The sequence below is a fragment of the Capricornis sumatraensis genome, chromosome 5 (genome assembly GCF_032405125.1).
Source record: "Capricornis sumatraensis isolate serow.1 chromosome 5, serow.2, whole genome shotgun sequence".
NCBI lineage: Eukaryota > Metazoa > Chordata > Mammalia > Artiodactyla > Bovidae > Capricornis > Capricornis sumatraensis.
In genome coordinates, this window is record NC_091073.1 from 40,502,969 (window position 1) to 40,527,458 (window position 24,490).

A 24,490-nucleotide genomic window follows, 5' to 3' on the forward strand; every position below is an offset into this window, starting at 1 on the left:
TAGCTGATATATTAAAATATCATTATTTTAAAATGTGGTTTACAGTAACACTATTTATTAAGGTATCACCCAAATTATATTTTGTTCCAGGTTAAATGTCAGCAAACTATATGTTTTTTTAATCTGTAGGTCTTAACAAGATAGCAGGTGAGCATACAATAATCCTACTACTATATATGCACTTCTATTTTTTGAAAGTTAACTGATCTGTTAAATTGTAAATTCTAGTATCTCAGATTGAATGTATAGTACAAAAACAGACACAATGCCAAGACCTTTTTATATTCCCTGAAATCTCTGAATTGAATTTAAGTTTAAAGTAAAAAGTCACAACATTTTTGTCAGTTTTTCACAAAGAATATACTCATCCTAGGTAATCTTTGGGCAATGCTTTTCTTTTCTAGAACCTAAAAAACAAGAATGCTCATTAGTTGGGAATGAACCTTCAGTTTGATGAATTGATCCTGTTCCTTATGAATCCAAGATTTAAAAACATTCTTGACCTTATGTACCTTATACCATCATATTTTTTTCTTTTTGTATTTCCCAGGACTGTATCTCTGATCTTGCAGACATGCCACTGTGATGTTCTCCCTCACCTAACATAATGTTTGTGTGAGCCAAAAAATGTGTATGATAGATGAATCTTCCACAAGACTGTCATCCAGTCAACATTTCCCTTAAGGAACACCCTAGTATCACAGAATGTTCATTGTGACATCTGTGATCTCTGATGTGGCAACATAAAATAGCCAAAGCAAATGAAACTGCACACTGAGTGTAAGATTTATTTATCTTAGATGTAGCAGTTTTTTTAATATACAATAGTTATTATTTTCTCTTCAGGAAAACATGTGACAATAATGCACAAGACCATTATTTTATTATTACTATCATTAGCACCACTATGAGAGAAACATTGTGAACTGTGTGTGTCAGTAGATAGAAATAACATCTAGCCATTCATGCCATTTCAAACTTGTACTTCTGTTTCAAATAATATTTATCTTGTTGTTTAATCACATAAATAATGAATCTTCATATGATAAAGCATTTTATACTTGTGTGTACTTTCTTACCCACTGACTAAAGCTCTTTTATATCTTATTTCTTTCCACTGACTGACTGAAAAAAAAGAAGATACAAATAGTTACCCCTCATTGGGTATAAGTAAAAACTGGAGTACATTTATTTTCAACCTGTTGTACTGAATATTTGTCAAAACCAAAGAAACATTGTGATGGCTAAATAAAATTCAGATCATCTTATTGCTAAAACAAGACCCATTCTGTTAGGACTCTACCTAACTAGTAATACTTGGATTAATGTTGCAGTGATTGGAATACTGACCTGCATTTAAGTTAAGCAGTGAAACAAGTACAGTTCTGCTTCTGCTACTGTTATTAGTATTAGATGTAGACTTTTTATATTCCAGATATCATGCTTGAAGTTCTAAACCGCTTAATCCTTTTTCTATAGGCGAGCTAGACGCCAAGATGTGAAGTATGGGGACCCAATCACCCAGTGCTGGGACATAGAAGACAGTAAGTATAGGTCTGCTATTCTTTACTCTCATTGAAAACTGTAAGCCTAATCTTTGTGTGTCTTTTTTATTATATGACTTAAAACATCTTTTGTGTAGGAAGATCCCATTTTGTGTAATGCTTGTGCTCTGGAAAAGCAATAGAAAGTTTTATAAATCAGCCCCCTGTTCACGTGCCTAAGTAAATATAAATCTTTGTTATATTGTTATTTGTTTCATATGGCTTTTAAAATTCCTATACCTTTTCCCTCCTTTTTTACTTCCTTGTCCATCCTTGTAAAGTTTGAAACTGCCATTAGAGATAAAGCAGAATATAGTCCAAAACATATGGACATTTAGACTGTCCCAGAAGAGACCCTCCAAGAAAAGTTTGATAAAAGGGCTGGACTTATTGGAAAGAAACTTTAGGTAGCCTGTGCATTATTTGTATTCACTTATTAATTCAGGTACCATTCAATCAGTAAATATTTATTGAGTTCCGTGTGCATATAATTGACCTGGTCATACTTTGAGACAAAGAGACTCCTTAGATAACTTACAGTTCTTTGGGAAGATGTCATAAGGTACAAATCGTGATGTGGGAGTTTAGGGAAAAAAAAAAAGACTGGTCACCAGAGGCTGTATTATTCAGAGAAAATGTCATAGAAAGGAGGATCTTGAAAGTCTGAGTGTGAGAAGGGAGGAGTAGAAAATTGAGAGAAAGTCTGTTGAGTGACTCTGGTAACAGAGAATACAATCTGTAAATGTATATATTCCAGAGCTTTAGTTACTTTCCACTCTCAAGCTCTGCCTTCAGGTAGAAAATATATGCACACAAGTGCATGCACACACACAAACATACATGCAACTGGAGGAAGAATGGAACTGCCCTCCTGTCCTCACATTGTTAGTAACCACCCGCCACTGAATAAACAACCCACATTTCATAGTCTGTAACTGGTGGTCTGGCAGAGTTTTCTTAATTTAAAAACAAAGCAATTGTTTATAATTTAAAATATCATTCTTCAGAAAAACAAGCTCTAGTCCAGAATAGGACATTTGTTTTCTTGTTCCAATGTGCAGGTGACTCACTGTAATAGCCTGTGTTTTATTTAGCAATCATTACTATGTGCTGTGCATACATTTTATCACATGTGCATATGAGATTAGCAGGGACTGTCTTAGGTATGATGGATATGCTCAGGAGTAAAGAATCCTCCTGCCAATGCAGGAGATGCGGGTTCCATCCCTCAGTCAGGAAGATTCCCTAGAGAAGGAAATGGCAACCCACTCCAGTGTTCTTGCTTGGGAAATCCCATGGATAGAGGAGCCTGGCAGGGCCACAGTCCACAGGTCACAAAAGAATTGAAAACAACTTAGCGACTAAATGACAACAAATGAACAGAAAAGAAAACAACCTGCACATTCAGGGATTTTAAATTTAAGTGTGTGTTAGGGGAGGGAGTGAGCAACAAACATAAAAACAAGTAAAATATATGCCATGTTATAAGGACTTATAAAAGACTGTTGCTGCCTAAGGCACTCACAATCTCTGTCTTCACTTCATCACATCCCCTTCTTGTTATGCTCCATTGTACGTTGCCTTTTCTAAGCACCATCACCACTCTAACTCAGTCCAGTTTTTGTCAAGATCACCAAGTGATTTCCTCCCTTGCCAAATCCAGTGCACACTTTTTAGCACTCATTATTACTTACTCTCTAGCTCCCTTCTCCCTGAAACACTTTCTTCACTTGACTTCCATAAAGTGGTGCAGTGATATGCTGGAGCCAGTTCTTATGGCCCCATGAGAGCTGATTGTTTATTATGTAGGAGATTTTTGAGCTGGTTTTAAACCATTGATACCGTGAATTAGCCATGGTAGGAGTTCTTATACCAGAAAAATCATCAAGCACTACAAATCAGGGCCTTGCATTTACAGAGATGGTCTCCCAGCACATGTATGCTTCATGGCACCACATGGAAAACTTCTGGTTTTTCTTTTACCATATAGGCTTCTTCTTCTGAGTGTTCTTAACTTTCCTTTTCATTCTACTACCTAAACATTCCATCTCTGTCTATTCATTCCTTAACACCATCCACTTCAATACTATCGGAAGCTTTTTTTTTTAATTGAAGAATAGTTGATTTACAGTGTTGTGTTAGTTTCTGGTGTACAGCAAAGTGATTTAGTTATTTTGTTGTTGTTCGGTTACTAAGTTATGTCAGACTCTCTATGGCTCCATGGACTGTAGACCGCCAAGTTTCTCTGTCCATGAGATTTTCCAGGCAAGAACACTGGAGTGGGTTGTCATTTCCTTCTCCAGGGAACCTTCCCAACCCAGGGTCGAACCTGCATCTCCTGCATTGGCAGGCTGATTCTTGACTACCTGAGCCATCAGGGAAGCCGTATATATTTATTCTTCTTCATATTCTTTTCCATTATGGTTTAACAGGATATTGAGTATAGTTCCCTGTGAAATACAGTAGTTGTTGTTGTTCAGTCACCCAGTCATGTCTGGATCTTTGTAACCCCGTAGACTGTGGCACTCCAGGTCTTCCAGTCCCTCACCATTTCCTGGAGTTTGCCCAAGTTCATGTCCAGTGCATTAGTGATGCCATCGAGCTATCTCATCATCTCACACCCTCTTCTCCTTCTGCCCTCAATCTTTCCCAGCATCAGGGACTTTTCCAGTGAGTCAGCTGTTCGCATCAAGTGACCAAAATACTGGAGCTTCAGCATCAGTTCCTCCAATTAAGGGTTGATTTCCCTTAAGATTGATTGGTTTGATCTCCTTGCAGTCCAAGAGACTCTCAGGAATCTTCTCCAGCACCACAGCTGGAAGACATCAATTCTCTCTGGTGCTCTGCCTTCTTTACGGTCCAGCTCTCACAACCTTATGGGACCATGGGGAAGACCATAGCCTTGACTATACAGACCTTTGTCAGCAGTATAACATTTCTGCTTTTCAACACACCGTCTAAGTTTGTCATAGCTTTCCTGCTGAGAAGTGATCATCTTTTATAGAGTAGAACCTTTTTTTCTTAATCCATTCTAATATATAATAGTTTGTGTCCACTATTCCCACAACCTCAGTCCATCACTTCCTTATCCCCTTCCCCCTTGGCAACCCTTAGTCTTTTTTCTGTGTGAGTGAATCCGTTTCATAGATAAGTTCATTTGTGTATTATTTTAAATTCCACATATAAGTGACATATGGTATATGTCTTTTTCTTTCTGACCTACTTAGTATGATAATCTCTAGGATCATCCATGCAGCTGCATATGTCATTACTTCATTTCTATTTATGGCTATGTACTAGTCTATTATATGTACATGTGTGTGCATGAACATTGTGAACATCTTCTTTACCCATTCATTTGTTGATGGACATTTAGGTTGCTTCCATGTCTTAACTGTTGTAAATATTGCTGTTGTAAATATTTAGAGTATGTATGCATGTGTGCTAAGTTGCTTCAGTCGTATCAGACTCTTTGGGTTGGACTGTAGCCCACCAGGCTCGTCTGTCCATGGGATTCTCCAAGCAAGAATACTGGGGTGGGTTGCCATCCCCTTCTCCAGGAGATTTTCCTGACCCATGGATTGAACCTGTGTCTCTTATGTTTTCTTCATTGGCAGGTGGGTTCTTTACCATTAGTGCCACCTGGGAAGCCCATGATCTTTTGAAATTAGTTTCTGAAAAGCACTAGTCTGGCTCCTATCTCAGCCCTGTCTGCATTTGTTTCCTCTGTACCTGAAGAAATCTTTACTTCAGGTGTCCGCATGGCTCTATCCTCACATCATTTTATTCTGTGATTGAAATGTTAGTATCAGTGTTAATTTCTCAGAGACACCCTTTCTGACCAACCTACCTGAAATACCTTTTTTCCCTATGCCAGCAAATTTGGAAAACTCAGCAGTGGCCACAGGACTGGAAAAGGTCAGTTTTCATTCCAATCCCTAAGAAAGGCAATGCCAAAGAATGCTCAAACTACCACACAATTGCACTCATCTCACACGCTAGTAAAGAAATGCTCAAAATTCTCCAAGCCAGGCTTCAGCAATACGTGAACCATGAACTCCCTGATATTCAAGCTGGTTTTAGAAAAGGCAGAGGAACCAGAGATCAAATTGCCAACATCCTCTGGATCATGGAAAAAGCAAGAGAGTTCCAGAAAAACATCTATTTCTGCTTTATTGACTATGCCAAAGCCTTTGATTGTGTGGATCACAATAAACTGTGGAAAATTCTGAAAGTGATGGGAATACCAGACCACCTAACCTGCCTCTTAAGAAATCTGTATGCAGGCCAGGAAGCAACAGTTAGAATTGGACATGGAACAACAGACTGGTTCCAAATAGGAAAAGGAGTACATCAAGGCTGTATATTGTCACCCTGCTTATTTAACTGATATGCAGAGTACATCATGAGAAATGCTGGACTGGAAGAAACACAAGCTGGAGTCAAGATTGCTGGGAGAAATATCTATCACCTCAGATATGCAGATGACACCAGCCTTATGGCAGAAAGTGAAGAGGAACTCAAAAGCCTCTTGATGAAAGTGAAAGAGGAGAGTGAAAAAGTTGGCTTAAAGCTCAACATTCAGAAAATGAAAATCATGGCATCCGGTCCCATCACTCCATGGGAAATAGATGGGGAACCAGTGGAAACAGTGTCAGATTTTATTTGGGGGGCCTCCAAAATCACTGCAGATGGTGATTGCAGCCATGAAATTAAAAGACACTTACTCCTTGGAAGAAAAGTTATGACCAACCTGGATAGCATATTCAAAAGCAGAGACATTACTTTGCCGACTAAGGTCCGTCTAGTCAAGGCTATGGTTTTTCCAGTAGTCATGTATGGTTGTGAGAGTTGGACTGTGAAGAAGGTTGAGCGCCGAAGAATTGATGCTTTTGAACTGTGGTGTTGGAGAAGACTCTTGAGAGTCCCTTGGACTGCAAGGAGATCCAATCAGTCCATTCTGAAGGAGATCAGCCCTGGGATTTCTTTGGAAGGAATGATGGTAAAGCTGAAACTCCAGTAGGTTGGCCACCTCATGAGAAGAGTTGACTCATTGGAAAAGACTCTGATGCTGGGAGGGATTGGGGGCAGGAGAAGAAGGGGACGACCGAGGATGAGATGGCTGGATGGCATCACAAACTCGATGGCTGTGAGTCTGAGTGAACTCCGGGAGTTGGTGATGAACAGGGAGCTGGCGTGCTGCGATTCATGGGGTTGCAAAGAGTTGGACATGACTGAGCAACTGAACTGAACTGAACTGATCCCTATTATTCCCTAATCTGCTACTTTTACTTGTACTGCATCACACAGCCAGATACTATATTATCTATTCATTCACTTGATTACTTTGTCTCTGTCTCTGGAATATAAAGGTGGTGAATTTGCCTGCCATAATCACTAATATATTCCCTACATTGAAAGTAATGCCAGTGTGGTAGGCAAAAAATAATAAGTCTGCACCATACTTAGGTGAAGCGAGGGATATTCAGAGGGATAGCCCTTGAGCTGTTCCTTAAAGAAACAATCACACTTTCCTAAGTAGATTAAGTAACAAGTATTAAAATCAGAAAGGACTCACATAGGTTTGGTTAAGTTCGTGACCGTCCCTATGTTATTCTATGGAGTTTGTGTTTACCCTGTAAGTGATAAAGAACTGTTTTATATTATTAAGAAAAGTTGTTTTTAAATAAAAGTAATTTATTTTGGTAGCTTGGTGATTGATTGGAATAGGAGAAGTCAGTGATAGAGAATCAATTGTGAAAATTAAAGTAGAAATTAAGAGGGTGTTTTCAAACTAAGGGTTTTCAATCTCAAAGAAGAGAAAGGGTCACATTTGAACAATTGTTTTAGGTAAAAAAGAAAGGAGGCGAGTTACTTATAACCCACCATAAATATGCGTTGCATTGATCTGGTAATCAAGTTTTGAATAACTGGCAAATAGATGTTTCCTTTCTTCCTTCTTTTGTTCATCAATTGTTATATACTGTGATATTGCACAGTTATTAATGATAGTGTTAAAACAATGTTAACTATTTATAATCTTGCTACACTGACATCAGTGACGTGTCCTAAGTGTATTATGAAGAAACATTCCAGATATTTCTCTATGAAAAAAAAAGATTTTTTGCCTCCAATCTGAAAGATTAAAATATTCTTTAAAATTATTTTACACTTAAATGAAAGAGACATATTCTACTCTTTAAAAACATTATTGCATGCAAATTTTTTACCTTTAAAAATGGATAGTAATAAAACACTTGTGAAAGTGCTGCACTTAATATGCTAGCAAATGTGGAAAACTCAGCAGTGGCCATAGGACTGGAAAAGATCAGTTTTCATTCCAATCCCAAAGAAAGGCAATGCCAAAGAATGCTCAAACTACCACACAATTGCACTCATCTCACACGCTAGTAAAGTAATGCTCAAAATTCTCCAAGCCAACCTTCAGTAGTTCATAAACTGTGAAATTCCAGATGTTCAAGCTGGTTTTAGAAAAGGCAGAGAAACCAGAGATCAAATTGCCAGCATCTGTTGGATCATTGAAAAAGCAATAGAGTTCCAGAAAAACATCTACTTCTGCTTTACTGACTATACCAAAGCCTTTGACAGTGTGGACCACAAGAAACTGTGGAAAATTCTGAAAGAGATGGGAATACCAGACCACCTGGCCTGCCTCCTGGGAAATCTGTATGCAAGTCAGGAGCAACAGTTAGAACTGAACTTGGAACAACAGACTGGTTCCAAATAGGGAAAGGAGTACATCAAGGCTCTATACTGTCTCCCTGCTTATTTAATTTATATTCAGAGTACATCATGAGAAACTCTGGGCTGGATGAAGCACAAGCTGGAATCAGGATTGCTGGGAGAAATATCAATAACCTCAGATATGCAGATGACACCACCCTTATGGCAGAAAGTGAAGAAGAACTAAAGAGCCTCTTGATGAAAGTGAAAGAGGAGAGTGAAAAAGTTGGGTTAGAACTCAACATTCAGAAAACTAAGATCATGGCATCTGGTTCCATCCCTTCATGGCAAATAGATGGGGAAACAGTGAGAGACTTTATTTTTGGGGGCTCCAAAATCACTGCAGATGGTGACTGCAGCCATGAAATTAAAAGATGCTTGCTCCTTGAAAGAAAAGTTATGACCAACCTAGACAGCATATTAAAAAGCAGAGACTTGACTTTGCCAAGAAAAGTCCATCTAGTCAAAGCTATGGTTTTTCCAGTAGTCATGTATGGTTGTGAGAGTTGGACTGTAAAGACAGCTGAGTGCTAAAGAATTGATGCTTTTGAACACACACACACATATATGTTTAAATTTACAAATAGAAAAATTTAAACTCAGAGATAAACATTGGAATATTCAGTTAATTAATTTGTAGTAAAACTGATGTGGTGATGACTTTGTGTCAAAGGGTCACTTTCTGCTGATTTGAAGATGGATTTCATATAATCAGCTCACTATTTCGCTTTTCCAGTTGATTTCACTAATTTAATGTTTACTTAATTGACTAGTTCTTTGGTTGAATCCATCTAATTGATTTTCTCCCAAGGCCTTGCCCTGTCACCTAACAATCCACCTGCATCCTCCCTGCTTTGTTCATGGACTCCCTTTGCTCAAGAATACAGTCTCTGTTACTGTGAAATGATGCATTTCTTTCTTCTCTGTGATGGGCACTGGTGATCTTCCTGAGCATTAGGAATTTATTATCTGAAAATCGTGGCTATAATCTGTTGAATTGGCAGAGAGAGAGTGGATAGACTACAGATTTCAAGTGGAATTCATGCATTTTGACGGTTAGATAAGGTTAATTCATAATAGGGTCAGCATGCTTGACTTAATCTTTGCTGGTAAAACACAAATAAGTTCAAAAGAAGTTTTGAAAAGAAACCTAACTATTGGATGCATGTGCATTCATGCCATTTGCTGATAATTCAGGGTGCTTAGATTGAAGATTCACTTAGGTCCCTTAAGCCTTACTCTGGTTTATGCCTAAAATGCTAAGTGGGCCTATCTGCAGAATTGAGACATCTGAATATATGTTGAAAAAGTGCATGTTTGGGCCAGGCTGAGAAGCCGTCATTTTTTATTTGATCAAATTTGATCTACAGATCTTAGATCACACATGGGACACAGCCTTTGGCTACTCTGGATGGAATGTATTTCAGATGGCGCAGTTGATTTACGAGAAGAAGGTGTCTGAGACACTGATCCTTTAGCCTCCCATTAACTGTCTTATTGCAGATGCATGTGGGGCTATAATATCCCTCTTTGAATAAAAGAGAACCTTTTGGGGGTAAATAATATCCTGATTCAGAGTATTAGAATATCCAATGTATTAGCGTCATCATAGAATTTCATCAAGTATAGAGAAGTACACTTACTTTTCTGATACTGAAATGTCATATGGTCATAACATACGGTTTGTGGTCAGCCCTGTGGACCAGTTCATAATGAATTTCTCTTTAAAGGTGAAATAAATTGCTCTTGCAGAACTATCTACAAAATTGGTTCTATTTTCTACAAAGTTAAAGGTTTAAAGTTAAAAGATTATGAAGTTTATTCAGTGCAACTCAAAGAGGCTCAATGTTAGTTATATCTTGTGAATTCTTATCTAAAAAAAGAAACTTCAAAAGTTAATATATTAATGAAAGAATAAAAACTGAAATGCTAGGATAGAGTTTATTTTTTTTTTTTTTTTTTTTATTAAATTTTAAAATCTTTAATTCTTACATGTGTTCCCAAACATGAAACCCCCTCCCACCTCCCTCCCCATAACATCTCTGTGGGTGATCCCCATGCACCAGCCCCAATCATGCTGTATCCTGCGTCAGACATAGACTGGCGATTCAATTCTTACATGATAGTATACATGATAGAATGCCATTCTCCCAAATCATCCCGCCCTCTCCCTCTCTCTCTGAGTCCAAAAGTCCATTATACACAGCTGTGTCTTTTTTCCTGTCTTGCATACAGGGTCGTCATTGCCATCTTTCTAAATTCCATATATATGTGTTAGTATACTGTATTGGTGTTTTTCTTTCTGGCTTACTTCACTCTGTATAATCGGCTCCAGTTTCATCCATCTCATCAGAACTGATTCAAATGAATTCTTTTTAACGGCTGAGTAATACTCCATCGTGTATATGTACCAAAGCTTCCTTATCCATTCATCTGCTGATGGACATCTAGGTTGTTTCCATGTCCTGGCTATTATAAACAGTGCTGCGATGAACATTGGGGTACATGTGTCTCTTTCAATTCTGGTTTCCTCGGTGTGTATACCCAGCAGTGGGATTGCTGGGTCATAAGGTAGTTCTATTTGCAATTTTTTAAGGAATCTCCACACTGTTCTCCATAGTGGCTGTACTAGTTTGCATTCCCACCAACAGTGTAGGAGGGTTCCCTTTTCTCCACACCCTCTCCAGCATTTGTTGCTTGCAGATTTTTGGATCGCAGCCATTCTGACTGGTGTGAAGTGGTACCTCATTGTGGTTTTGATTTGCATTTCTCTGATAATGAGTGATGTTGAGCATATTTTCATGTGTTTGTTAGCCATCCGTATGTCTTCTTTGGAGAAATGTCTATTTAGTTCTTTGGCCCATTTTTTGATTGGGTCGTTTATTTTTCTGGAATTGAGCTGCATAAGTTGCTTGTATATTTTTGAGATTAGTTGTTTGTCAGTTGCTTCATTTGCTATTATTTTCTCCCATTCAGAAGGCTGTCTTTTCACCTTGCTTATAGTTTCCTTTGTTGTGCAGAAGCTTTTAATTTTAATTAGATCCCATTTGTTTATTTTTGCTTTTATTTCCAGAATTCTGGGAGGTGGATCATAGAGGATCCTGCTGTGATTTATGTCTGAGAGTGTTTTGCCTATATTCTCCTCTAGGAGTTTTATAGTTTCTGGTCTTACATTTAGATCTTTAATCCATTTTGAGTTTATTTTTGTGTGCGGTGTTAGAAAGTGATCTAGTTTCATTCTTTTACAAGTGGTTGACCAGTTTTCCCAGCACCACTTGTTAAAGAGATTGTCTTTACTCCATTGTATATTCTTGCCTCCTTTGTCAAAGATAAGGTGTCCATATGTGTGTGGATTTATCTCTGGGCTTTCTATTTTGTTCCATTGATCTATATGTCTGTCTTTGTGCCAGTACCATACTGTTTTGATGACTGTGGCTTTGTAGTAGAGCCTGAAGTCAGGCAAGTTGATTCCTCCAGTTCCATTCTTCTTTCTCAAGATTGCTTTGGCTATTCGAGGTTTTTTGTATTTCCATACAAATCTTGAAATTATTTGTTCTAGTTCTGTGAAAAATATGGCTGGTAGCTTGATAGGGATTGCGTTGAATTTGTAAATTGCTTTGGGTAGTATACTCATTTTCACTATATTGATTCTTCCAATCCATGAACATGGTATATTTCTCCATCTATTAGTGTCCTCTTTGATTTCTTTCATCAGTGTTTTATAGTTTTCTATATATAGGTCTTTAGTTTCTTTGGGTAGATATATTCCTAAGTATTTTATTCTTTTTGTTGCAATGGTGAATGGAATTGTTTCCTTAATTTCTTTTTCTACTTTCTCATTATTAGTGTATAGGAATGCAAGGGATTTCTGTGTGTTGATTTTATATCCTGCAACTTTACTATATTCATTGATGAGCTCTAGTAATTTTCTGGTGGAGTCTTTAGGGTTTTCCATGTAGAGGATCATGTCATCTGCAAACAGTGAGAGTTTTACTTCTTCTTTTCCAATTTGGATTCCTTTTATTTCTTTTTCTGCTCTGATTGCTGTGGCCAAAACTTCCAGAACTATGTTGAATAGTAGCGGTGAAAGTGGACACCCTTGTCTTGTTCCTGACTTTAGGGGAAATGCTTTCAATTTTTCACCATTAAGGATAATGTTTGCTGTGGGTTTGTCATATATAGCTTTTATTATGTTGAGGTATGTTCCTTCTATTCCTGCTTTCTGGAGAGTTTTTATCATAAATGGATGTTGAATTTTGTCAAAGGCCTTCTCTGCATCTATTGAGATAATCATATGGTTTTTATTTTTCAATTTGTTAATGTGGTGAATTACATTGATTGATTTGCGGATATTGAAGAATCCTTGCATCCCTGGGATAAAGCCCACTTGGTCATGGTGTATGATCTTTTTAATATGTTGTTGGATTCTGATTGCTAGAATTTTGTTGAGGATTTTTGCATCTATGTTCATCAGTGATATTGGCCTGTAGTTTTCTTTTTTTGTGACATCTTTGTCAGGTTTTGGTATTAGGGTGATGGTGGCCTCATAGAATGAGTTTGGAAGTTTACCTTCCTCTGCAATTTTCTGGAAGAGTTTGAGTAGGATAGGTGTTAGCTCTTCTCGAAATTTTTGGTAGAATTCAGCTGTGAAGCCGTCTGGACCTGGGCTTTTGTTTGCTGGAAGATTTCTGATTACAGTTTCAATTTCCGTGCTGGTGATGGGTCTGTTAAGATTTTCTATTTCTTCCTGGTTCAGTTTTGGAAAATTGTACTTTTCTAAGAATTTGTCCATTTCTTCCACATTGTCCATTTTATTGGCATACAACTGCTGATAGTAGTCTCTTATGATCTTTTGTATTTCTGTGTCGTCTGTTGTGATCTCTCCATTTTCATTTCTAATTTTATTGATTTGATTTTTCTCTCTTTGCTTCTTGATGAGTCTGGCTAGTGGTTTGTCAATTTTATTTATCCTTTCAAAGAACCAGCTTTTGGCCTTGTTGATTTTTGCTATGGTCTCTTTTGTTTCTTTAGCATTTATTTCTGCCCTAATTTTTAAGATTTCTTTCCTTCTACTAACTCTGGGGTTCTCCAATTCTTCCTTTTCTAGTTGCTTTAGTTGTAGAGTTAGGTTATTTATTTGACTTTTTTCTTGTTTCTTGAGGTATGCCTGTATTGCTATGAACTTTCCTCTTAGCACTGCTTTTATAGTGTCCCACAGGTTTTGGGTTGTTGTGTTTTCATTTTCATTAGTTTCTATGCATATTTTGATTTCTTTTTTGATTTCTTCTGTGATTTGTTGGTTATTCAGAAGTGTGTTGTTCAACCTCCATATGTTGGAATTTTTAGTAGTTTTTCTCCTGTAATTGAGATCTAATCTTAATGCATTATGGTCAGAAAAGATGCTTGGAATGATTTCGATTTTTTTGAATTTATCAAGTTTAGATTTATGGCCCAGGATGTGATCTATCCTGGAGAAGGTTCCATGAGCACTTGAAAAAAAGGTGAAATTCATTGTTTTGGGGTGAAATGTCCTATAGATATCAATTAGGTCTAATTGATCTAATGTATCATTTAAAGTTTGTGTTTCTTTGTTAATTTTCTGTTTAGTTGATCTGTCCATAGGTGTGAGTGGGGTATTAAAGTCTCCCACTATTATTGTGTTATTGTTGATTTCCCCTTTCATACTTGTTAGCATTTGTCTTACATATTGCGGTGCTCCTATATTGGGTGCATATATATTTATAATTGTTATATCTTCTTCTTGGATTGATCCTTTGATCATTATGTAGTGGCCTTCTTTGTCTCTTTTCACAGCCTTTGTTTTAAAGTCTATTTTATCAGATATGAGTATTGCCACTCCTGCTTTCTTTTGGTCTCTATTTGCGTGGTATATCTTATTCCAGCCCTTCACTTTCAGTCTATATGTGTCCCTTGTTTTGAGGTGGGTCTCTTGTAAGCAACATATAGAGGGGTCTTGTTTTTGTATCCATTCGGCCAGTCTTTGCCTTTTGGTTGGGGCGTTCAACCCATTTACGTTTAAGGTAATTATTGATAAGTATGATCCCGTTACCATTTACTTTATTGTTTTGGGTTCGGGTTTATACACCCTTTTCGGTTTCCTGTCTAGAGAATATCCTTTAGAATTTGTTGGAGAGCTGGTTTGGTGGTGCTGAATTCTCTCAGCTTTTGCTTGTCTGTAAAGCTTTTGATTTCTCCTTCGTATTTGAATGAGATCCTTGCTGGGTACAGTAATCTGGGCTGTAGGTTATTGTCTTTCATCACTTTAAGTATGTCTTGCCATTCCCTCCTGGCCTGAAGAGTTTCTATTGAAAGATCAGCTGTTATCCTTATGGGAATCCCCTTGTGTGTTATTTGTTGTTTTTCCCTTGCTGCTTTTAATATTTGTTCTTTGTGTTTGACCTTTGTTAATTTAATTAATATGTGTCTTGGGGTGTTTCGCCTTGGATTTATCCTATTTGGAACTCTCTGTGTTTCTTGGACTTGGGTGATTATTTCCTTCCCCATTTTAGGGAAGTTTTCAACTATTATCTCCTCAAGGATTTTCTCATGATCTTTCTTTCTGTCTTCTTCTTCTGGGACTCCTATAATTCGAATGTTGGAGCGTTTCATATTGTCCTGGAGGTCTCTGAGATTGTCCTCGTTTCTTTTAATTCGTATTTCTTGTTTCCTCTCTGATTCATTTATTTCTACCATTCTATCTTCTATTTCATTAATCCTATCTTCTGCCTCCGTTATTCTACTATTTGTTGCCTCCAGAGTGTTTCTGATCTCATTTATTGCATTATTCATTATATTTTGACTCTTTTTTATTTCTTCTAGGTCCTTGTTAAACCTTTCTTGCATCTTCTCAATCCTTGTCTCTAGGCTATTTATCTGTGATTCCATTTTGATTTCAAGATTTTGGATCATTTTCACTATCAATATTCGGAATTCCTTCTCAGGTAGATTCCCTACTTCTTCCTCTTTTGTTTGGTTTGGTGGGCAACTCTCCTGTTCCTTTACCTGCTGAGTATTCCTCTGTCTCTTCATCTTGGTTATATTGCTGCGTTTGGGGTGGTCTTTTTATATTCTGGTGATTTGTGGAGTTCTCTTTATTATGGAGCTTCCTCACTGTGGGTGGGGTTCTATCAGTGGCTTGTCAAGGTTTCCTGGTTAGGGAGGCTTATCTTGGAGTTCCGGTGGGTGGAGCTGGGTTTCTTCTCTCTGGAGTGCAGTGGAGTGACCAGTGATGGGTTATGAGACATCAAAGGTTTTGGAATAATTTTGAGCTGCCTGTATATTCAAGCTCAGGGGAGTGTTCCTGTGTTGCTGGAGAATTTGAGTGATATGTCTTGTTTTGGAACTTGTTGGCCCTTGGGTGGAGCTTGGTTTCAGTGTAAGTATGAAGGCATTTGATGAGCTCCTATTGCTTAATGTTCCCTGAATTCAAGAGTTCTCTAATGTTTTCAGGTTTTGTATTTAAGCCTCCTGCTTCTGGTCTTCAGTTTTTACAGTAGCCTCTAGACTTCTCCATCTATACAGCACCGATGATAAAACATCTAGGTTAAAGATGAAAAGTTTCTCCACATTGAGGGACACTCAGAGAGGTTCACTGAGTTACAAGGAGAAGAGAAGATGGAGGGGGTAGTTAGAGGTAACTGGAATGAGATGCGGTGAGATCAAAAGAGGAGAGAGCAAGCTAGGCAGTAGTCACTTCCTTATGTGCGCTCTATAGTCTGGCCCGCTCAGGTATTTACGGAGTTATACAGGGAAGAGGAGAGGGAGGAAGTAGACAGAGGTGACCAGGAGGATAAGAGAGAGGAATGAGAAGGAGAGAGACAAATCCTGCCAGTAACCAGTTCCTTAGGTGTTCTCCACTGTCTGGAACACACAGAGATTCACAGAGTTGGATAGAGAAGAGATGGGGGAGAAAAGAGACAGAGGCCACCTGGTGGAGAAAAAGGAGAGTCTATAGGAGAAGAGAGTGGTCAAGCCAGTAATCTCGCTCTCAGGTAAACTTGGGTCGTGAAGTTTGGGTTTTTAAATGAACATAATTGACAACAAAAACCTAAGAGCAAAGGTTAAAAATCTAGAGTAGAGGTTGGATTTTCAAAAATACAATAATAAAGAAAAGAAGCAGAAGGAAAAAGCAGGAAAGAAAGAAAGAAAAAAAACCAAGAATTATTTAAAAAAAAACAAGCAAACAAAAAAAAACAAAACAAACAAACAAACAAAAACCCCACCAACAACCATCCAAAGGCTATATATGGTGTTTGCCTTAAAAAAAAAAAAAAAAAAAGTCTTTTTTTTTTAAAAAATAGTAATAATAGGTTATAGTAATAAAAATTAGAGGAGAAATAGAAGATTTAACAATTAAAAAAAAAAGGTTAGGAAAAAAAAAGAGAAAAAAAAAAAAAAAGAAAAAAAAAAAAAAAGGAATGATTTTTAAAATAGTAAAAATATATCTGGCTCTTCTCTGATGTTTTGGGCCATGTGGGATCACTTCCAAGGTGGTTCCCTCTGTTTAACTTCTTCCGTTTGCTGGTTTTTCAGGCTCACTAGTTCAGTCGCGCTGTGGGGAGGGGGGATGCTGCAAACTAATAGCGCTGTCGTGTGCTCTCAGTGTCACAGCCCCGCTTGACCTGTCCCTTCTCGCGGCGCACAAACCACTCCGGCTCTACGATGCACAGCCGGGAACCGTCTGGGGCTGGCCCTAGGCTGCGTGCACTTCCCAGTCCAAGCCGCTCATGTTTGGCGCTCAGGCAGCCCTCAGAGGCACAGATTCGGCTGGGACTGTGCTTTGTGCCCTTCCCAGGTCCGAGTAGCTCAGGAGTTTGGCGAGCGCGATCGCCGCGGCTTGTCACCTTTTCTGCCGCTGCTGCTCAGCTTTCTGGGTGGACCGCTGGCGTCCCCCGTGAGGCAGATTGTGACTGTCCAGCACCCCCAGAAGTCTTAGCAAAGAAGCCCGCTTGCAGTTAGGTAAGTAAAGTCTCTCCGGGTCTGCAATTGCCCCTTTCCAGTCCTTACGGCTCTGGCTGCCTGTCCCCGGCGGGGGATGGTCTGCAGCCGGCTTTTTCCGTTCCGTCCTTTGTTCTGTGCTTGGTCCTGGCGGCGTCTTATGTTCGAGCTTTTCGTGCTGTATTTATCCCACAGTCTGGTTTGCTAGCGCAAGTTAGATCGTTCTGGTTGCGCGTGGGGCGTTCCTGCCCGATTGTTACAAAGCACTGCAGCCCGCGCCTCCCGCGCGTCCCTGCCCTGCCCCCACTTCCCAATGGCGGATGCAGGCGTCTGTGCTGCTTTTCCGCTGGGGGAGTTACTGTTGGGCTTGTAATCTCTTGGTTTTAATTATTTCTTTATTTTTCCTTCCTGTTATGTTGCCCTCTGGGTTTCCAAGACTCGCCACAGACTCGGCAGGGAGAGTGTTTCCTGGTGTTTGGAAACCTCTCTTCTTAAAATTCCCTTCCCGGGACGGGCTTCCCTTCCCGGGACGGGCTTCCCTTCCCGGGACGGAGTTCCCTCCCCACCTCCTTTGTCTCCTTTTTCGTCGTTTATATTTTTCCCTACCTGTTTTTGAAGACAATGGTCTGCTTTTCTGGTTGCCTGCTGTCCTCTGCCAGCCTACAGAGGTTGTTTTGTGGAGTTTGCTCAGCGTTGAAATGTTCTTTTGAGGAATTAGTGAGGGAGAGAGTGGTCTTCCCGTCCTATTCCTCCGCCATCTTTATGCTCCTCCCTAGGATAGAGTTTAAAAATCAATCTATTAGTTAGTATTTTACTCATAGGTAACAAATACTATGCTATGAATTTCATTTCTCTTTAATAATGTATATGAATCTTTCCCTCATGGCATCTGTTCTAAATCAGTCTATTTTCCCATTGCTTTTAAAATCAGGTCAAGGTTAATCTCCTATTCCATGTTTGCTTTCCAGGCATTAGTGAAGCTGCTGATGAAAAGGTGATTTTTGGCATTGAATTTAATTCAACCTTTCTGGAATGTATACCTAAATCCCAGCAAGCATCTATTAAGTGGTATATCCAGCGGTCAGGAGATGAACGTCGAGAGGAGGTAAGTTATAGTCATCAAAGAAAGATCACCTTGAGGGAAAGAGTGTAAAACTTACATCAAATTTACGTTGTGAGAGAAGATGTTCAACTTTTAGTGCCAAATGCAGTTCTTATCCCTACTTGATAACAAGGAAAGTAAAATTTTATACTCTGGTATCCAAGGTAACAATGCCTTTGAGAGACAAATAGCCCAATTTAATGCAAATGTGTTAATGAAATACATTTAGAAGCAGACAAATAAACAAACGTACATGATTCTTCCTCAACTTTTTGTTTTTCATAGATTCTTTATATTTTAGAACAATTCTCGATCAAGAATGAGACTTTCTCTCACAGTAGCACAATGACTAAATTCTAACTCACATTGTATTCAGTTTAGACTATAAAATGAAACATGTCAAATTTGTACAAAACTGGAAATATATATCGTATCATATCATCACATGAATAAGTTGTATAAGTATCTACCTTTTCACTCTAGTGTATTAAAATTAAATCAACAGAGAGGGAAAAGTAATATGGATGCTCTACTTTTGACTTTTCGTTACAGTTTTTCTAACACATATATGTGTTTAAAACATATTACAAAGATTTTGTGAGATAGGTAAGTTATACATGTTACTGAATTTAATGAGATGAGTTTGGGTAGTCTGAGAAATTGTATATTAATATTATTTGAACATTGTGAAATAGGTTAAATGACAAAATATGAGAAACCAGTGATAATCTAGAATTCTAAAAGTCCCAGTATTAAATTAAGGATAATGTAATTGTAATGGAATGAACACAGGGTCAGAATTAGATGAGCTGAGTAATGACGCTTTGGTAATATTACTGAAGTCCCATGGGCCAAAATTTTCTAAGGTAAATAAAATAAATGCAAAAGTTCCTGTCAAAATAAAATGAAAAAAAAAAAAAAACCACACATGTGAGAATGTGAATTTCAAAGCAGAGGATTACTCACAAGTGTGAAATAATTCATATAACATTGCAGACACTCTCTGTCTGGAAGGATGTGTAAAGTAGGAAGCAGCACTAATGATGTGTTCACCCTGACTGCTGAGGGTTTCTGAGCAGGTGGTGACTTCTTTAACACTCAGTTTCTCTGCCATATAAGTAGGAGGACCAGATGTCCTCTAAAATATCAGCCTTCTTGGTAACTCTATAAACATTTAAATAGGATATGTAATCTGCCAAACATTACTGTGGAATTATGGTTCTCAACTTCAGGCCATTTTGCTCCCAAAGTATTCATATTTTTGGTTGTTGTCACTGCATGAGGGGAGGATGCTACTGGCGACTACTAGGTAGAAGTCAAGGATGATGCTAACCTTGGTGCATTGCTCAGTCCCTCACAGTAAATAACCATCCAGCCCCACCCAAATATCAGTAGTGCTGAGGCTGAGAAACCTTGGAGTCAAAGAGCCGACTTTTATGGTATGGTCCACTGTTAAACTAAGAAGCTGTTATTCTCTTCATTTAAGAATAATTTCTCTATCAAAGTATTGACCCTTCACATATTTAATACTAAGGGAATAATCGTCTCATGTTCTTATGTCATAATTGTCCTTGTGTCAAATACGACAAACAATTGTCCTTATGTCAGATTCTCTAATAAAACTTGATTCTTGTTGTTACATCCAGAAGTTTTAATATGACACATCCATATTTATACTAAATGTTTAAGAGTCTCATTGTTTACCAATATATAGTAAAGTTTTATCTGATGTAAAAATGATATAAATTCAAGATATAAAGCATTTATTATTTATCCATGAAATATTGGAAGGACATTAATCTGAATTTTTTAACATTCAGGTGTTCTTTTAGTTACATTATAGTATTTTATTTTTGAATATCTCAAATGACTATTTTTAATTTTAGTCAATAACGTTTGATGATTTGTTTTCAGTTAAATATAAATTTGTAATAACGATTTTATTCCTCCATGACAGATTTAATCCAACTTTTAAAAAATGTTGAACTCTGCCTGGGGTGCCCTGCCAGTTTTAGATACATACATTTTCCTATGCATGTTTGCATTCATATAGTTTATGTTTCCAGAAAAAGCTGTGCATTACTTTAATGCACATTTTAACAGTTTATCATACAATCATGGTGGTACCGAGCTCCATAAATTTCAATGGAGCAGAAATAATGTATTTATTGAATTATACTTAAAATATTTTAGCTGTAATGTTTCAACTGATATTTTCATCTATCTTTGTAAATAGGCAGTTATTCACTGTCCAGGATATGCAATACTGCTTCCTGAGCTGAGGAAAGGGACAAAATCCAGACTAGATTTGAAGCATTTTTCCCAGCAGGGTACCCTCTGCTCTTTACCAAGAAGGTCACAGTTTGAAATCTTTCCTCCACTCAAAAAAAAAAAAAAACAAAGCCTGAGGGAAGGCCCAGGATCCCCTGTGGCACAGAGGCTGTCACCAGGTTATTCTCTGCCAGGAGGAGAACGTTTCCTTGCCGAGTTGTTTCACAGTTGGGTGCTGTTGGGAAGGTCATGAGTCAGTTGTCTGCTGACTTTCTTATAGAGCTGTTCTTGAAATTGATGATGTTTATGCTATAACCAGCAAGTTAATTGACAGTCCCCAAGCTTCTATTGAACTTTTGAGATCTGAATAAATAATATACCATTTGTGATAGTAATTTTTTCCGTGGATTTTTAAAATATTTTTAAAACACCTTCAAATGTTTGTATGTTTCTATCTGTAGGTCTTTATTTTTATTGCTTTTATCATAAAAGCAATATAAATGGTTTTGAAAATACAGTAACATATAAAAGACTATGAGATCACAAAGTGTAGATAATCACACATATATTTTCATCTCTATTTCAGGTTTTTTTCCTATTAACCATTACACTATCAGCAATTTCCCCTGCCATTCAGTTGTAATACACAATTCCTGTCCCACACCCTTGCCAGCCTGACGCCACAATCATCCACTCACGTTCCATGTTTTATTTAAATAGCTTGTGTTACCTCTTAAAGTAATCAATTTTTCTTTAGCTAAATCTTTCTCTACTTGTTTGTTTTCTTAGGACAGATTCTTAAATGTAAAATAAGTGAGTTAAAGACTTTAATATTCTTACAGCTTTGGATAAACAACTGTATATTGCTAATTTCTCATCAAAATCACCATATTGGCAAACTGCCTTACCTATTACTTGCTTGGTTTATGTTGATACAGTCATTTAAAAACTTTAATAAACCCTTTATATATTTAAATAGTAACATTTAACATTATGCATAAGTAACTTTTTATTATGTTTTATATCTCTGAAATTCTTTTGTGTGTTCAAATCACACACATTTGGATACTTCTATTGATTTATATGATTTCTCTTTGTTCTTAGAAGTTCCTTCCCCAATAAAAACATGTACATATTTTCTCATCATCTTATGATTTTACTTTTACAATTGCAATTTTTTGTTTTTTGGGTTTTTTTTGGCCCTACTGCATGGCATGTAGGATCTCAGCTCCCCAACCAGGGATAAACCCATGCCTCCTGAAATGGAAGCACAGAGTCTTAACTACTGGACTGCCATGGAAGTCCCTACAATTACAGTTTATATTTTATATTTACATTTATTCCAAGATATTAATCAAGAATGAGTTATGTATTCATTTGATTTTTTTCTCTTTTAAATAATGAGCCAGTTGCCTCAGCACTATTTTTAATAAGTCTTCGTATATGTTTGTTGAAGGGAAATACTCTTGAAGCCTTAGTCACTTCGAAGACACATGCTTTAGCTATGAAAGACCTGACAGGTGAATTATCTGCAAAGGAATTACCATTAGGCTGCTATTATCAGAGAATCAAGTCCCTGACCTTTACCTGCTGCTTAATACCTAACTGTCCTTTGTCCCATTCCATGTTTCTCTTTTCATTTTAAATGAATTGCCCTTCACTGAAGATGTACATTTAATAATGCCAAATATATTATCCCTGTTCACATTAGGCAAATGGATAGTTGACCCGAGTTCAAGCGTGGTTTTGATTTGTAAGGCTGAGCAGCTTTTACATATCACTAGAATGGAGAAAATTCTATGAGTTTAAATCAGTGGCCAGAGATTACATTATCTCTTTGTAGAGGAGCTGAATTTTCTAAATTGACTGTGCTGACATTTCACTGTCGAGATACAGTCTGCATAATGCATCCTATTTCAGCATGGAATGAAAGCATTACAGAGAATGAGAATGTGAAGGAGGCAAATGTTAATCAACCACTTAATTTCTGGGTCACAGATTTCTATCTCTAGATTACAAAAATCCTATGAAAATATATCAATTAAAAATGTTTTGTTAGAGATACCATTTCATTAAAGGCATATTTTTGAAATTTTAGGAAGACAAAAAAAAAATCCCTTAAATTATCTCATAGAATTTAGATAAATCCAAAAAGAAATTTATTAAGGCAAACTTTTTATCTGTAGGTCAAAAACCAAAGAAAATGTAAGCATTCCATCAAAGAAAGGAAAAGTGAAGGACCCCGATGGGGTAATGAAATGCCAGGTGTTTATGAAACCCTGAATACTGTAGGGACTGGAAAGGAGGGAAGGGGGCAAGACTTCAGAGTAAAATAACGTAAACAGGACATAAAACAAGAATAGCAAAAATAATGATAAAATGTTGTGTAGTATGTGTGAAATCACAAAGTCATCATTCCTTCCTGTCAGGTTGAAAAGAAAAATTAAAAGTATTGAGTCAGAGCTGTAACAATCTCTAAGAGTCACATTAAATGCAGTTTAGCAAGATAGGATGGACAGGACACATGTATACCTATGACCGATTTATATTGATGTATGGCAAAAACCATCATAATATTGTAAAGCAATTATCCTCCAGTTAAAACAGATAAATTAGAAAAAAAAAAAATTAGCAAGAATACCAGCTAGAAAAGAAAATCCAAAGGTGAACTGTAACTGAAGTCATCCACTTTGATCATCTTGCTATTAATAATAGCCACAGGCCATTTTCCATTAAATCACAGAAGTAAAGCTTCAGAACATCACCTATCCAGCAGTATAGCAGTAGTCTATGATGCTTCTAATAATACTTCACATTTAACCTTCAAAGAGCTTTACTTTTAACCACCCCCCCCCCAAATACACCATACGCTGTGTCACCAACTTGATAAATGGGCGACCAATCAGGGAAGATAAATGAATAGTCATAGGAAGTAGAGCGGAAAGGAACCAGAACCTAGGCTATGGAGTCAGAATTTCAGTTTCTTGATCTAAGATGTATTTAAATTAAAAAATAATTCCTACAATAAAATTATTTAAAACAAAAAAATATAGTACAACTTAAATTTGAGATTATTATTTTTGTTTAATCTTTCAGAGCTCTACCAATTCAAATTCAACTTTTACCCTAGGCAGGAGGTTTCTATAGTTTCTAAGAATATAAATGAATTCAACATAAGTTTTATTACAGTAGCATTTTAAAATGTCTGGGCCTTTAGAATAAATCCATTAGAAAAAAAAGAAACTACACACCAACTCAACCAAATAGGCAAAGTAAGGGTAACAAGCAAACCCCTGATGGTGTGGATTCAGTGTAGAGCAAAGGCAGGGCTGGAGACCATTCGGCCTCATTAACCAGGGATCTGAGCTGTGACCTGCCTTTGGCCTCGTGTGGTACCCCGCCAGCTGCACTTCTCTGGCACAGAGGGTGGTTGGCCATATACTTGTGAGTTAACTGGGCTGGTAGCCAGAGATGTTTCTTTTCCTTTTCTCATATTTCCAGAATAGGGGGATTTTTTTTCCTACATATTTTTCACATAAAAATGCAAAGTATAGTCCACCCACTGTGAATAAATTTAATTTAGCCGTCTTTATGCCTCTTTGATTTCCATCAGCTCAAAGTCCACAATACAGGGGCAGATGTGTAAACTGGGAAATCTTCCAGACTTCTTTGTTGTTGTTGTCGTTATTCTACTTAGTGCCGAGCCCACTCAACAATACTCCACATTAAACAGGGCTCTTGTGTTGGTAAACATGCCTCTAGTTTATTGAAGATAGGTTCACTATTCACACCAGACTGGGGGCCAGGCAAGCTTAAACATTTGAATTGTCTTTCTGTACTATTGCTTCAAAGAGCAAAGAGCATCACATTC

At 37.5% G+C, this 24,490-nt stretch overlaps 1 protein-coding gene across 1 annotated transcript in view; it reads left to right on the forward strand.

The window, feature by feature from the left end:
- Nucleotides 1-24,490, forward strand: part of SEMA3D (semaphorin 3D) — a 144,360-nt gene that overhangs the window by 118,679 nt on the left and 1,191 nt on the right. Inside the window, exons 15-16 of the mRNA XM_068973015.1 lie at nt 1,480-1,544; nt 18,215-18,351. Of these exons, the coding sequence (XP_068829116.1) occupies nt 1,480-1,544; nt 18,215-18,351 (202 nt within the window). The remainder of the gene's footprint in view (nt 1-1,479; nt 1,545-18,214; nt 18,352-24,490) is intronic.